Raw genomic sequence first — 15,854 nt, 5'->3', positions numbered from 1 at the left:
AAAATAAGTGTCCAGATTATTATATTTATTTATCTTTTTTTTTGTTTCTCCTTAATTCTTATCTTTTTTCGTTTCTCCTTAATTCTTATCTTTTTCGTTTCTGTTTAATTCTTATCAATGGTCTACTAAATTTAAAATTATAAATTTGGTGATTCATGCAGTTCAAAAAAAATGTTCATTAGTTAAAAATAAAGTTAAAAATATATCAAAACATCTCGGTAAAGATACTCTCCCCTGGGGCTTCTTTATACGAAAAAAGGATAAACATGAGCCCTTCGCCATTAACAGAATCTGCATTGTGGTAGATAAATATTCCTACAAAATTTCATTTATTTTAAAGTGAAAATGAAACTTTCTTCTTTCCAAATTTTCTATTCGAGGAAGTAGGTCAATATTTTGCAGAGGATGTATTGAAAGTTAACGCTTGGCTACTTTAATTTTACTTATTATTTTTCTTTCTAAGAAAGCCATTCCCTCTCTTGGTAATTAGTTGTTTCACATCTCATTGAATAATGCCACTATTTCAATAAAGAATCAATCAACTTTGTGATTTGATCATTTTCTAAATGTTTTAGAGGGCGGCATGTTTTAACTTTTGTATATTTTTTCACACTTACGTGGAATTGCATACATAGTTCTTAGTCATAACATTTTTATAGTTACATTGGCTCAGTTGTTTTCAGAGAGCTGAGTCACTCACGAATATTGTACTAACTAGGGTTGGATCAAATACAATTGTATTTGTATTTCAATTGTATTTAAATACAATTTTAATGTAATTGTATTTTAACATCACAATAAAAAGTAATTTGTATTTGTATTACGGCATCCAGGAAAATAGTATTTTGTATTTGTATGAGAGAGAGAGAGAGAGAAGGAAACTTTCAGAGCTCTAATGATAATAAAATGCAATGAGGACATGATGTAGATGTCAAATTTGGAAGGAAATATTTCTTTTCTTTTTCTTCTTTTTTTTGTTGCATATTTTCAGATTTCTTTATTACTTTGAAAAAAAAAGTACTTATACTTGTTTTTGTTTAATCAGTTATTGTATTTTTATTTGTATTTTGGGATTGAGGAATAAAAGTATTTGTATTTTTAGACTTAGGAATAAAAGTATTTGTATTTCTGGTAACCTAAACGAAAGTATTTGTATTTCAATTGTTAAAAGTCAGTATTTGATCCAACCCTAGTACTAACACCATAAGTGATTAATCACATAAACTGACAGCCAAGGTGTGCCAAGTATGAATCCAAATTGTTCCATGGAAAAACACTTTCACGTAGGGCGTTGGAAACCTTCACGTAGTCACTCCTGCAAGTACCTGATGCTTTTCTAGAAGGAATTCTAACTAGAAATATATCTGGGAAACCAATGCCAGCAATAGAATCATCTGATAGACAAACTGTAGTGAGTTTTCAGATTTCTCGGAGCTGCTGCCATGTTCTCTGGATAGTTATTTTGGTAGAGGGTTTCACTTAGGCTGTCCATTTCCTTTTGATTATATATATAAACTAGCATTTCAGCCCGGCGTTGCTTGGGTGTTTGGATGTGTATGTTGCGCAAATATCGGAGAAAAAAACGACCCCCCCGCCCCCGCCTGTAGAAAAGTACCCAGTTGAAGGTGAAGATATTAATGTTTTTAGCCAATTTTTTTCGGTATTTGTCACCTGAAAGGTCGAACTTCAAAACGATATTGATCTTGGTAAAATCCGTTGCCTCTGTCAAAAGTTTTAGGCAGACATGCAAGCATACATACATTTATATATCGGTAACTAAAAATTTTTGACTCAAACCGATTAAAAACTTTGCCCTATCTCTGAAGACTCTTTATGTAAAATTTCAAATGTTTAGACCAGAAATTGTCTGAGTAATTTGGTAGAGTCCGCAGAGGTCAAATTTTTTAAACTTTGACCCCTATTATGACCTCTTAACATTTATTGTGGATGTGTGTGTCTGTGTACATTTCCCTACACAATAACTCTCTCAATTTTAAGTCTACAGACTCAAAATTTGATATACAGGGTACTGAGATTTGGGAAAATCTATGTGATCGGTTTTTGGCTAGAAATTCGGCTGTTAAGGGGTCAAACTTCAACGATTTGACCTTTGAGAACTCTACCAAACTCCTCCGACAATTTTCGGTCTAAACACTTGAAATTTTAGTTATAGATTCCTTGGACATGGATCTAACTTAATAACTTGATTTCAGCCCAAGACAACAATAAATGTTAAGGGGGCATAATAGGGGCCAAAGTTAAAAAAATTGACCTTTTTTTTTTTTTTTTTTTTTGCTCAGCATACACTTCCAAACACCCGGAAACCCATGCTAGTAGATCTACAAAAGTGAACGTGTCTGTGTGTCTGTCTGTGTACATTTCCCTATGCAATAATTCTGTCAATTTTCAGTCCACAGACTCGAAATTTGATAATACACGGTAGTGAGATTTGGGAAAATCTTTATAATCCATTTTTGGCCAGAAATTTGGCTGTTAAGAGGTCAAACTTCAATGATTTTACCTTTGAGAACTCTACCAAACTCCTCCGACAATTTTGGGTCTAAATAATTGAAATTTTAGATATAAACTCCTTGGACATGGATATAACTTAATAACTTGATTTGAGCCTAAAACAATAAATGTTAAGGGTCATAATAGGGGTAAAAGTTAAAAGAAATTTTACCTCTGCGGTCTCTACCAAATTACTCAGACAATTTCTGGTCTAAACATTTGAAATTTTACATAAAGGGTATTCAGAGATAGAGCAAGCTTTTTAATCGGTTTTGGTTGAAAATTTGAGCTATCAATATATAAACCTATGTATTTATGTATGTTTGAATGTCTGCCTAAAACTTTTGACAGAGGCGACAGATTTTCACAAGATCAATATTATTTTGAAGCTCGACCCTTCAGACAACAAATATCAAAAAATTGGCTAAAAACATTAATTTCTTTACCCTCAACTGGACACTTTTCTACAGGAACGGGTTGCTATTTTTGCTAATATTTTCAAAAGTCATCCCCTCTTTTTGATTGTCTAGCCTTAATTTAAACCTACGTCACTTCCGGTTTGCTGGTGGTCGTAACAGCAAAGACATCACGTTTTTTTCCAGTTCTTTTCCTCCTACGTGGTACAGGTTCGAGCCTGCCTTCCTACTACCACTTTTTTTTTTTTTTTTTGCTCAACACACACCTCCAAACACCCGGGCAATGCTGGACACCTATGCTAGTATCCTCAAAGAATTATTTTATAATTTTAAATTTAACTAGCAGTTCAGCCCAGCTTTGCTAAGGCCCTATGTACTGTTCAAAACTTGCCCTATGTGTGAATACACTTTATGTAAGATTTCAAATGTTTAGACCAAAATTTGTCTGAGTAAATTTGTAGAGACCACAGAGATCAATTTTTTTTTAAACTTTGAACCCAATTTTGACCCCTTAACATTTATTATTTTGGTCTCAAATCAAAATACAAAGTTTTATTCATGTCTAAGTTACCTACATCTAAAATTTCAAGTCTTTAGACCAAAAATTGGCAGAGAAATTTGGTAGAATCTGCAAAGGTCAACTCTTTCAACTTTGACCTTTTGGCAGTCAGATTTTTGCCCCAAAACTGATTAAACTGCTTGCCGCATGTCTGAATACCCGTTATATAAATTTCAAATGTTTAGATCCAAAATTGGCTGCGTAGTTTGCTAGACACTGTAAAGGTCAAATCTTTTAAACTTTGACCCCTTGACAGCTCAAATTTTCAACCCAAACCGATTAAAAAGCTTGCTCTATCTCTGAATACCATTTATGTAAAATTTCAAATGTTTAGACTAGAAATTGTCTGAGTAATTTGGTAGAGACCACAGAGATAATATTTTTTTTAACTTTGACCTCAATTTTGACCCATTATTTTTTGGGGGCTCAAATCAAATTAAAAACTTTGATCCATATCCAAGTAACCTACATTTAAAATTTTAAGTGTTCAAAATTTGCGGAGGAGTTTGATAGAGTTTTCAAAGGTCAAATCGTTAAACTTTGACCCCTTGACAGTCAAATTTCTGTCCGAAAACCGATAAAAAATATTTTCCCAACTCTCAATACTCCTTATGTCAAATCTCGAGTCTTTAGACCAAAAATTGACAGAGTTATTTGGTAGGGAAATGTACACAGACACACACACATAATTTTCACTTTTATAGATATATAGATGAAACAAATACATTTCCTATGACACATGATATCATTATGTATTTCCTGCTTAAATAAATATTAGATGGATAGAATCCAGCTCAGAATAAAGCAACTCTTCTCCCTTTGTGGTACGGTACAATCACATTGACACACCGGTTTTCGCCAGATCACTGAAGTTAAGCAACATTGAGCCTGGCCAGTACCAGATAGGTGACCATTTGGGAAGGCTAGGTGCTGTATGTACCTTCTGGGAAGGTCGGGCGTGGGACCAGCACCGTCACCCCGTTAAAAATTTTAATTTAAACCTTCGCTATTTCCGGTTTAGCGATGGACGCAACAGCAAAGACGTCACATTCTTTTTTTCACATTCTTTTCCACTTTTGCATCACAGGTTCGAGTCTGCCTGCCTGCCTGCCATAACAATTTTTTTTTTTTTTTTGCTCAACACACACCTCTAAACACCAGGGCAACGCCGGCTACCCAGGCTAGTACAACATAAAATCATTAAGCTTAAAAATAAGTTTATCTCTCCACTCCCTTTTGATTTTGCAGCATAGTGAAGAAATCATTCATTTTCTCTAAGATCCATGAATTTTTTTTCTAAAATCCTTAAGATTGAATTAATTAATCAAATAATCAATGTGAGAAGCAGGCCAGATAGCTTTTTATTACAGCTACCAGATTTCTCTTTAGTCTGTCGGGATAACAACACATGCAGGCAAAAATCAAGATATGTTGAATATAAGAAGTGTTGAATATAAGATGATATTTTCGAAGTAAAAGACTATGTAGGGATCAACTCACTGACAACAACCAAGCGTTTCATCACCTACACATTCTCATGAAAGTCACTCTTGATCTCATCATCTTACTTCCTATTTCCACCCTCTTGGAGGAGGTGAAGTATTTTGCTTCAAGGCTACCTCAAAATATAACATAAGGGCTCATTTTACAATGCATTAACATTGAGAACAAGCTATGAGGTATTTGCAAGATTAATTATTTGTAAAACATTAGCCCTTATCAATTGAAGATTTTTCAAACTAAATTTATTATAAAATGAGCATTCTCACTTCTAAGCTGTGAAAATATGAAAATTGTTAAAAAAGAATCTTTTTTTTTCTTTTTTGGTAATCATGGAGTTAGTAACTAAACAAAGAAATTATATCTTTGAAAATAAAAAAAGAAAAGAAATCACTAACAAAAATTTTCAAGAGCGGTTGAGTGGTTCAAAGTTGTGTAAAACTATTTCTTTACAACATAATTTACATTTACAACATAAATGTGAAAGACACATAAAAAAATTTCAGTCTGGTTGTATAAGGCACTGGTTCTCGTAGCTCACGTAAGTCGAGTAACATTGAGCCTCGTCAGTATCAGATGGGTGACCATTTGCGAATACCGGACGTTGTATGTAAGAGGACTTAGACACTTCCCTGCAAAAGCTGAAAAAAATATGATGCTGTCTTCTATCCTGATTGGGATATACCTACAATTGGAGATAATTTGTGAATTTGATATTCCCTAGAAACTTCCTCTTTCGAAAGAAGCTGGTTCAAACTACCTAGGGTGAATGCCACTGTATATATATATATATATATATATATATATATATATATATATATATATATATATATATATATATATATATTTTTTTTTTTTTTTATTCATCCTATGTGGGTAAAGCTAGCTTCTCGTGAGGTCTGCATCACATCCCAACAGATAGCAGCTGAAGCATGCCAGTCTTAAGCAAGTTCACACAAGATGATTACGCAATCGAAATTTTACCATTGAAGGCCGATCATTTTTGAACCTGAAAGCTCATATAAGTCCTTAATGGTTATTGTCAAGTCCTCAGCTATCCGATGATACATTTGCGCACATAGAACAGTTGAGGACTTAGAACACACAACCAATCTGAAAAATAAAAAAGAAACTCTTAAGTAAATATGAGAAAAAAAAAAATATTGATGAAAGAAAATAATTATTACCTGGTATTGTTTCCAACCTTTATTCTCGCACCTGCAGGTACAACCAAGCCTAGGTGAGCTCTTATTCGGCAGTTAGTTGGGCCACAGTGAGGCCAAACATGAGTACCCGGTTGCATGAGAGAAAATTTAACCTGTTTAAAAATAAAAAATAAGATTTTATATTAAAACGAGAAGATATATTTTTTTTTAATTTAAAAGAAAATATTTTTTTCAGAATTTTTTTTAGATGAGGATTGCTAATTTGTATTTTTGGGATTAAGTACAGAGTGTTTTGTTTAGTTTGAAATTTCATATAGTTCCCTCAAGTTCCACAAAGATTCACGAGTTCAAAAAGATAACCTAAAGAAGGCCAGAGGTTACATCAGCCGAAATAGTGTGAAAATAGCAACCAAAATGAGGATAATCATTCGACTTATCCTACTATTTTATTGCAAGAGTTAACAAAAATGTTGAGACTTGTAAAGAAATAAAAGATTAAATAAAAATAAAGAATTACAATTTGGGTATCGTGGTAGTGAATAAAGCAAGGAGGGGGAGTGTAAGCAGATCATGTGACAAGTTTTGAAAAATGGACATTGAAATAATAAGTTAAAATCAGTTAACCAAATGAATGCTTACAGATGGCTATGTGAAGCAAGATTTCTCATAGCCACATATAAAATATAGCGAACAGTTAAAAATGCTAAGAGTATATACCCTCCACACAAGCGAACACACAAACACAAACGGATGGCCTTAAGACAAACACGATTATCACCCTTTAACTCTGGCAATATCATTCTTGGCCACAAGGGGGCGATACAGCCACTTTCACTTTGAGTTTGTATCATTCATTCTCTTTTTTGCTGGACCTCGCAGCAAATGCAGATGTGACGAAAACACTTCCCAGTTTTAACAAACAGCCAAACTGATGTTCGACCTCTCACCAAACACTCACGCAAGTAACATTACTCGTTAATCATCTTTCGTTATGAACTGATCTACCGCAGATGTGCTGACGGTTATATCTCACAGGATTAGTGAATCTCTTGACAAAGGCTTCCTTTCTAGGGCAATTGCTCTTGACATATCAAAGGCCTTTGACAAAGTATGGCATAAGGGTCTACTTCACAAGATTTCCAGCTACGGTATAACTGGAAATGTTTTCTCAATCATTAAATCATTTCTCTCCGATAGGCTCATAAGAGTAGTGGTAGATGGACAAAAATCGGAGGCCTGCAATATAAATGCTGGAGTCCCTCAGGGGTCAATCCTCGGCCCAACTCTCTTCCTGATCTACATCAATGACCTCCCTAAACACATACTTAAATCATTCGTTGACATCTATGCTGATGACACGACCATCTACGGCAACACATCAAAGGCTGTAAATGACGAAGTTCTCTCGGATTCTCTCTCCTCTGATCTCGAGCGCGTGGTTCAGTGGGGGAAGATGTGGCTAGTTACCTTTAATGCATCTAAAACCAAACTCCTATCCTTACATCATCAACGCTCTGATCCCCAGCTGGCATCAATTGTGATGGATGGCTGTCGGCTGGGTGAGGCCCCGTGTTTTGACAAGCTTCTGGGTTTGACCTTTACTCCTGATCTGAAATGGAACACGTACATCAAGTCTGTTGCCAAGGTCGCAGGAAAGATGGTGGGATCCTTCTACCGCTCCAGAAGATATCTCACTACTGATGCAATTCTCTATCTATATAAAAGCCAAGTACGGCCAAGGATGGAATACTGTTGCCATATCTGGGCAGGAGCTGCCAAAAACAGCCTATCATGCCTTGACAGAGTACAAAATAGACTTCGTGGTTTAGTGGGGGATGCCCTTTTCTCTACCCTGCAACCCCTCTCCCACAGAAGAGACGTTGCGAGCCTATCCTTGTTTTATCGTTATTTTCATGGCAGGTGCTCGTCTGAGCTCCAATCCCTGGTCCCCCCTCGCCAAACTTTCACGAAAAACACCCGTCTAGCTGAATCCACTGTGAAAAATTTCCCCCACTCTATATCTGTGCCTAAATCAAAACGCGGATTTCATGAGCAAAGCTTCTTTCTTAGAACTGCACGCCTGTGGAACTCTGTTCCGTCTGCCTGCTTCCCTCCGGACTACAACTTGGATGTCTTCAAGTCTAATGTTAACAAATTCCTAATGAACCGCCCCCCTAATTAAACACTTCATAAAATCTCCTCACTAACGTGATGTACTTGCAATAACCCTTATCCCTGAGTGGCTTCCGGGCCTTGATAAGTGGTGATCACTGTGTAAAAAAAAAAAAAAAAAAAAAAAAAAAAAAAACTGTTACAATCTTTAATTTGTAATTAGATGTAAATAAATGTACTTTGGTTGTAATTATATATCGGCATACTTCATGTCTTCATTTCATGGCAAGGAGACCATGCGACTTTATTCTTCAATCTCCTACTTAACAATAGAGGATGGGATCGCCAACTACACATCAAAGTGCGACTCCATCCTCTACAAGAGTTGTAAAGCTTGATGCTTGTCTACAAGATTGGTAACCTATCGACACTGAAAGTTATCAACCAGCCGATAATTACGAATTTACTTAATACTACATATTAAAAAAAAAAAATGTGACCTATGTCGTCCATTAAAAGTATGGTTAGAAGAATATGGAAAAGCCATACAATACATGCAGAGATTGAAAAAGTCAGGTATAGCTGACCATATCTGGAAGGAAAAGGGAAACCATCTACCATTATTGCACAAAGTAAAAATTATAGACAGAGATGTACGGTGGAGAATAAGACAACTCAAAAGAGCAGCACATGTGCTGGGAGACAATCAATTACTAAGTAGACCTAGTGTAAAATTTAATATATGGGAACTGTTAATTATAAATAATAGATAATATATACAGTAATAAGTAATATATATATATATATATATAGTAATAATAATTAGTAATAGTGATATTTACAACTAGAAATAAAAATAGGTTTAAGGCTCCTAAAATTAATACTAGAACTGTCCACAAGTGGTGCAGTGGTTAAAATACTTGGAAAAATCAATTGTAAAAAGTGATATTCTCCTGAAGATTTAAGGTTCAATTCTCAGGGTGGGCGACTGACAAATACATTTGCGAATTACTTAGGACCTCTATCCAGTCATGGCTGATGGAACAAGAGCATGCTACCCCCAGGAAGTAAATAAAGGGTTCCGTACAAAATTCTGTATAAATTTCAGAGTTCAACAGAAACATTCCTTAGTTCGACAAGATACACCTGAAGCAAGTCGAAGGTTATATCGACCGAAATATTGTAAAAATAACACAGTAGCATGAATTCAAATAATATGAAAAAAAGGTTCTGTTTGTTTGGTTTAATTTGCTTTATGGCATAAAAATAGGTTGGAATCTTTAAGTTTAACTACTTTATTAGAATGAAGAATGGGGAGTAATTTAATTGTGACCTTCAAAATAATTTATGCTATTTTTAAATATAAAAGACACTTTTTTTTATTATCTCTTCTCAGACTGAAAATTTATTGGCAGTGAAAGTCACAATAGCTAAACCAAACATATAATCTTAATATACCTATATATATATATATATATATTTTTTTTTTTTTGAAAGATCTCTCCACTAAAAATTTTCCAAATGACTTGAGTTCTTATACAGGGCTCTATGGACAAATTTATCTTTAGTTGACCTTTGACAACTAAATATTTTCATTTACTAGCCAAGTAGAAAAGTTACTAGTCAAACCCGCATGATTTTTAGAATATGACATCTTCGTTCTATGATGAGTATGTACATCATAAAGATTTTTCTGTTTTTTTTTTTTCAAATAAGTGTAATTCTAAATATGCAACAAATTTTATGTTGATACTTGAAGCGATAAACATTCTAATTTCTTCAGATGTTTTTCTTTTTAAACAGCCTCCGATAAAAAAAAAATAGTAGATTGTTCTATTAAATTTTTATTGTTTAAATGATTTAACTTTGTTCGTTTTATTAAAAAACAAAAGTTGAAAAGATATTTTTCACTCAGTAGTGAGCTTTGGAAGATTGTCAGTGAAAGAAATGCAATCACCAAAAAATAAGCGTTTTATTATTTCTAGTCGCCATTTTGAAAAATCACTCGCAAATGCGACTGTTTCGCAATGTAGAACCCTGTTATATAATCTGTTTTAAACTTAATACGCAGCTAAATTACAAAGGATCATCAAAAGTTTTGCAATATTTGCACTTGCGCAGCATATGGTACATATATCATTTGAGTGAACCATGTGCGGTGATCAATAGGATCATAATACTTCACCATCATCATATTGCATGAATCCAAAGATTCTATTGTTGGCACTGGTTTTCCAAAATATTTTTCTTTATTGGGGATTACAAGAGGGAACACGTGAAGGTTGCTGTGATTAAATACTTTAAGAGAAAATTGGTACAAATCTATTTTTATGCAGTCTGTAGTGTTCGTTGGCAGGCAAAAAGAAAAGAAAAAATATATCTGCTACTTCTCTTTATATGTTTACAATTTTGTCATGTAATATGCAAATGAAAAGTTTCCGGTTTTGAATAAAAAGGCTAATTTTTTTTTAGAGATTGGGTCAGTTTGGATTTGCATGTTGGAGTAGCAAGTTTTGACAGCAGAGTTTCAGATTTGGAGTAACAAGTTTTGAGTGTCGAGTTTTAAAGTAGCAAGGTTTGACAGCAGTGTGACAAATTTAGAGTAGAAAAATAAAACGATGCTTAGAGAAAATATGAACCCAATAGCTAATGTCAGTCTTACTAACCTAGTTATTAATTAGAAGCTAATAATGTCGGAGAAACTAGAGCGGACATTTGTGAATGAAGTGATTTATACAGGCAATAAAAGAAACAATTAAGTTAAACTGTAGTGATTCGGTGGGAAGTGGTATGACCATTTCAAATAGACAATAACAACCAATGACTTTAAGCAACAGTACATGTATATAGAAATACATTTGCTTATAAAAGAGATGGTAGAATTAAAAATTACTCCATAACTGATAATTTCCTTCCGCAGAATGAAACAAAAACATGTCTTTGTATTTGACTTCCCATAAGTATATTTTTACACAACCTAATGCTCTCTATCTTGGGTTGAGCATGTTGGGAAGTGAGATACAAACTGCCATTGGCATATTAAGCGATGCTCTTTGTGTAAACAAATTAGGCATTTGGATGCTATGAAAACATTGTTAATTCACTACTCGCATAGCAGTAGCCGAATAGCATAATGGTTAGAAGCACTGACTGTCGTTTGGGCGGTTGAGTTTCAATCCTGGCTTGAGGTAGTTGCTTGTCTAGCCGCACTGATCAGCTGTGATACAGCGAAACTACTGTATGTGGATGACTATATATATATATATATAAAAATGTGTGTATTCATATTTTGGAGAAGGGAAAGAAAAAAATATTCCAAGTGATAAAATTTACCTGTCCTCGTTTACAATTGATGGTGTCAGGTAATGTTTCAAGAAGTTCACATGTTCTTGGGGCATAATCACAGCCATTTCTGGTTTTAATTCCTTTAAAACAAAAACAAAAAAATTTCAAAAGGATTAGGGTTTTTTATTTTTCGCAAATTATAAATCTTTCAATTATTTGAAGGTGAGAACAAATGTAGCAATATTTTAATGCATAAAAATGTTAATGGAATTTTTCCATATAAAAGGTCAGAATAGCAGAAAATTTCATTAAAAATTAAAACTTTAGAATCACATCTATGTATCAGGATATTTCATCACAAGAGGGGAAGTCACTAGTGGCATATAGCAATTAAACTGATGGGATCTTTCTCTTTTTTTATAATAAAAAAAAAGAGAGCAGTCATGCTTTGAGGAGCTGCTTCAATTTCCCTAAAAAGGACTGAGTGAAAAAATTTGAAAGAACAAATAAATAAAAGAAAAGAAATCTTAAGAGAGTAGAAAGTGGGCCTTGAGTTTATTTTTACAGCCTTAAAATTCTTGCTTCATTATTTTAACCGTTAGTCCTCACAAGAGATGTTTCTGACAAAGACGAAAGAATTGCTGTTTTCTGATTCAGAATCTATCCATCTCATATTTATCATTGGCTGGTTTTTTTACTTTAAAATAGTATTTTTTTTTTTAGCTCCTTATATCAAGTGGCCTCATGTCTTGTCTGGAGCAATTTCCATTAAAAAAAAAAAAAAAAATGATGATTTTGAACAATTATTTTGTAAAGGAAATGAACCACTGCTATGTATTAACAATTCAACATCAAATTGCCATTTGGTCCCCATGATGCCACACTATGTCAAAAACATGAAAATAACCATATAAATAGTTCTGTCTTCAGCTTTGGGAGGAGTTCTTATTTACATGGTCTTCAATTTTGAATACTGGTCTTCTCATTGCCAACGTTGATATTTATATTTTGCTTTTATTATGTTTTTGCCTGGTTTCCCATCTGCCATTCTGCATTTATGGTAATGTTTTCCCATGTATTTAAAATAACAGATAAACAGCCAAGATAAAGAATAATGCCTTTTAAAACGCCAGCTAATATTCTAGGTTGTCTAACATTTGTCAACCTAGCATAAATAAGAATCGGATACGGGAACGATTAATCAAAAAAATAACATCAAAGGATAAAAATAAAAATCTAAACGTAATGGTGTATAAAGGATGTTCACGGCATGATGCAATTGCTTATGTCAATCTCGGCATTTGTGCTCAGAAATTTAAAATAAATGCACAATAACCAGTTCATTTATCGATTGTGCCACTGATCTAACAGGCTTCGTACAGATTCTCAACGTCTGTTTACAAGGACTTTTCAAAGTTTTTCAACGCCTTCTCCAGATAAAATTCAAGTTTTCAAAACAAAATTTGGAGTTTGTTTTATAATCCTGAGTTTGACAAGACACACCTGAAGAAGGTCGGAGGTGACATCAGCTGAAACATTGTGACAATAACATTCCAGGTGAGAACAGTAGTCCAAATGATCCAAATTATCAATCCTCATCTCAAAAATTCAGAAAAATAAAGATGAAATATCCCCCCCCCCCCAAAAAAAGCCTAAAGTCTGTTTGATTATATTATGTTTATGTGTTTTTCTTTGTGATAAACTAGTTTAAAATAAATGAGCACCGATGCATAGCATGACATAAGCAGTTCCAGCACGACATGAAATTTATATTTTTGTTTTTACGATTTTCCAGTACTTAATTCTTATCTACACTAGGTTATCTCGGTTGACAAATAATGTTTGAACAACTTAGAATCATGGCCGATTTTTTGCAAAGCATTAATCTTCAGTCTGGCTATCTATTACTTAAATACACAGAACATGTTTACAGTCACTGCAAGTTTATTTCAAAATTTATGAGCATAACATGACATACGTACAGGGTTAAACGATAAAATTGCCATCCTAGAAAAGACAACATGATTTCATTTTCATTTGATGAAAACTGGTTTCCTTTTTTTGTTGCAGGCCATCTGCTAGTGGGCCAGTTGTGTACAGATGCATCATAGATTTTTATTTTTATTTTTATCCTTTGATGTTATAGATTTTTATTTTTATTTTTATCCTTTGATGTTATTTTTTTCATAAAATTGTTAAAAAAAAAAAAAAAAAAATCAAATATACAACAAATAAATGTTACCATAGCCAATGAAAGTTACTTTGCAATCTACCTGCATCATTTTTTGGTGTTTTTAAGTAATTTTAAATGCTTTTGATGTCATCTCAAATATTAACACTCTTTACAGCTTTTACATTTCCAACTAAGATGGCTGCCGTCTTGTCCATTTTTTTTTTTTTGGTCCAGCTGGCCTCATTTTCAGTTATCACAATTTTTTTTTTTTTTATAGATGGGAGGGGGGGGTCGCCATTGCAGAATCCCATCTGTACAAGGAAAGTATTTTAGTGGGGAATGGCATTTTTATTTATGGCAGCCGCCTTGTGCCCTCCAACAAATTAAATAATAAATGAAAGCAAAAATAGAGGGAGAGTTAAATCCCACCGCAAAAAGAAGTGAGAAAAAAATTTATGATAACTGTAAACTAGGCTGGTTATGTCCCTTTATTGCAAAACTACCCAAGGTAGTTTTGCAATAAAGGGACATAACTCTTATATCCATAATTTCAGAACAATGTATTTCGATTTTATTTTCAATATTTGAAAAAATATTTTAATGATATTTTTATTAATACTTAAATAATTTCTTACTATTTATTTTAATTTTATTTTTTATATTCCGACACAAATTTTTACTGGACATAAAAAATGCAATTTTCAAGGTCTTACAAGACATTTTCAAGATATTTTCCATATTTTCAAGGATTTTTTAACGTAATAATAGAAATAAGGTCTTTTCAAGGCAAAATTCAAGGACGTTTCAAGTCTATACGAACCCTTTCTAAGCATGAATCTGATAATATTCAATCACCTGACTATTAATCATAGACATATAATCACATGGTTTTTCATCACATGGACACTTAATAACTCAACACAGAGATAATTAATCACTTCCTAAGGAAAAAATAATATTTATTGATGTAATAATGTTATTTATGTGATTATGTTTTTATTACGTTAAATTTTTAGCCCTGTTTACAATTTTGGGGTTATTTTTACAAGAGATTAAAATCTAAGTGTAAAACTGCCTCCACCCCAGCAATTATGCAAGGGTTAGAAGAGAGGCTAACTGTTTGCTGAAAGTAACTATCAGCCACTTTTTTAAAACTTTTTAACTCATAAACATAACATTTATATTAATTAATTTTTCATTCAAAAATGTAAACAAACTTCTGCAGATAGTTTCATTTTCTTCTTTTTTACTTAATTTTAACAAACAATACCGAACTTCAAACAAAAAAACAAAACAAAACAAAAAAAAGCAATACAGAATATTATAAAAGAAACTTCTTCAATAACTATTTCATTAAAAAAAAAATAGACAAATATAATGTGGTGGAAAAATGATACCCTTCAAACGCTTCCGGAAATCCCCAAGTGATTAAATGTCTCGATGTAATTAAGTGTCCACATTATCAAAAAAAAAACCTGATTAAATGTTTAGTGATTAATAGTCATACAATCAAAACACCGTACACCTAGAGGAAGGCCACAACCTGTTATTGATTAAGATGATCAATAAATAAATGTCGCATTGCTGAAAATAAATTTGTTTCTAAGAAACGTCATGTGTTAGCAATAAACTTGCATCATGTCCAAGCTTATCTGAAAAGAGCTTTTGTTATTGGGTATAAGCCATTGCTAGTTAGAGAGTTTATGGTTCATTAATTTTTTTTATTTATTTATTTATTTTTCTTTTACATAGGAGTCACCACTTATCAAGGCTCAGAAGCCACTCAAGGATAAAGATTAATGCCTGTATGGTAGTCAATGGGACAATATCGTAGTAATTGCTAGTAGTGGAAATTTGGTAAATTGGATTACTTAAGTGGACAGCTCATTAAGAACTTGTTTACATTGGACTTGAAGATGACCATATTGTAGTCAGCTGGAAAGCAGGGAAACGAAAGAGAGTTCCACAGGCGTGCAGTTCTAAGAAAGAAGTTTAATTCAATTGAATTACCAATGCATCATCTTGTTTTAGATCCTTAATGAATCCTATATTGTTATCTGGTTTTTAGAAATCATGGGTGAAGCTGTTCTCTTGGTATTTTTCTTTGGATACTTGTATATTCATGAACGAGA

General features: G+C 33.2%; 1 protein-coding gene across 4 annotated transcripts in view; it reads right to left on the bottom strand.

Moving 5' to 3' along the window:
• LOC145293940 (uncharacterized) overlaps positions 1-15,854 on the bottom strand; it is a 174,318-nt gene that overhangs the window by 9,221 nt on the left and 149,243 nt on the right. For all 4 annotated transcript variants that reach the window (XM_080140800.1, XM_080140796.1, XM_080140798.1 and 1 more), the window contains 2 exons: positions 11,598-11,689; positions 6,174-6,304 (listed from right to left, as the gene is read on the bottom strand). In XM_080140800.1, the coding sequence (XP_079996926.1) occupies positions 6,174-6,304; positions 11,598-11,689 (223 nt within the window). The remainder of the gene's footprint in view (positions 1-6,173; positions 6,305-11,597; positions 11,690-15,854) is intronic.

This window comes from Euprymna scolopes, chromosome 15 (assembly GCF_053919585.1).
Source record: "Euprymna scolopes isolate OS-2025 chromosome 15, ASM5391958v1, whole genome shotgun sequence".
Classification (NCBI taxonomy): Eukaryota; Metazoa; Mollusca; class Cephalopoda; order Sepiida; family Sepiolidae; genus Euprymna; species Euprymna scolopes.
Note: the sequence above shows the minus strand (reverse complement) of the source record. Positions and strands in the feature narration are given on the sequence as shown.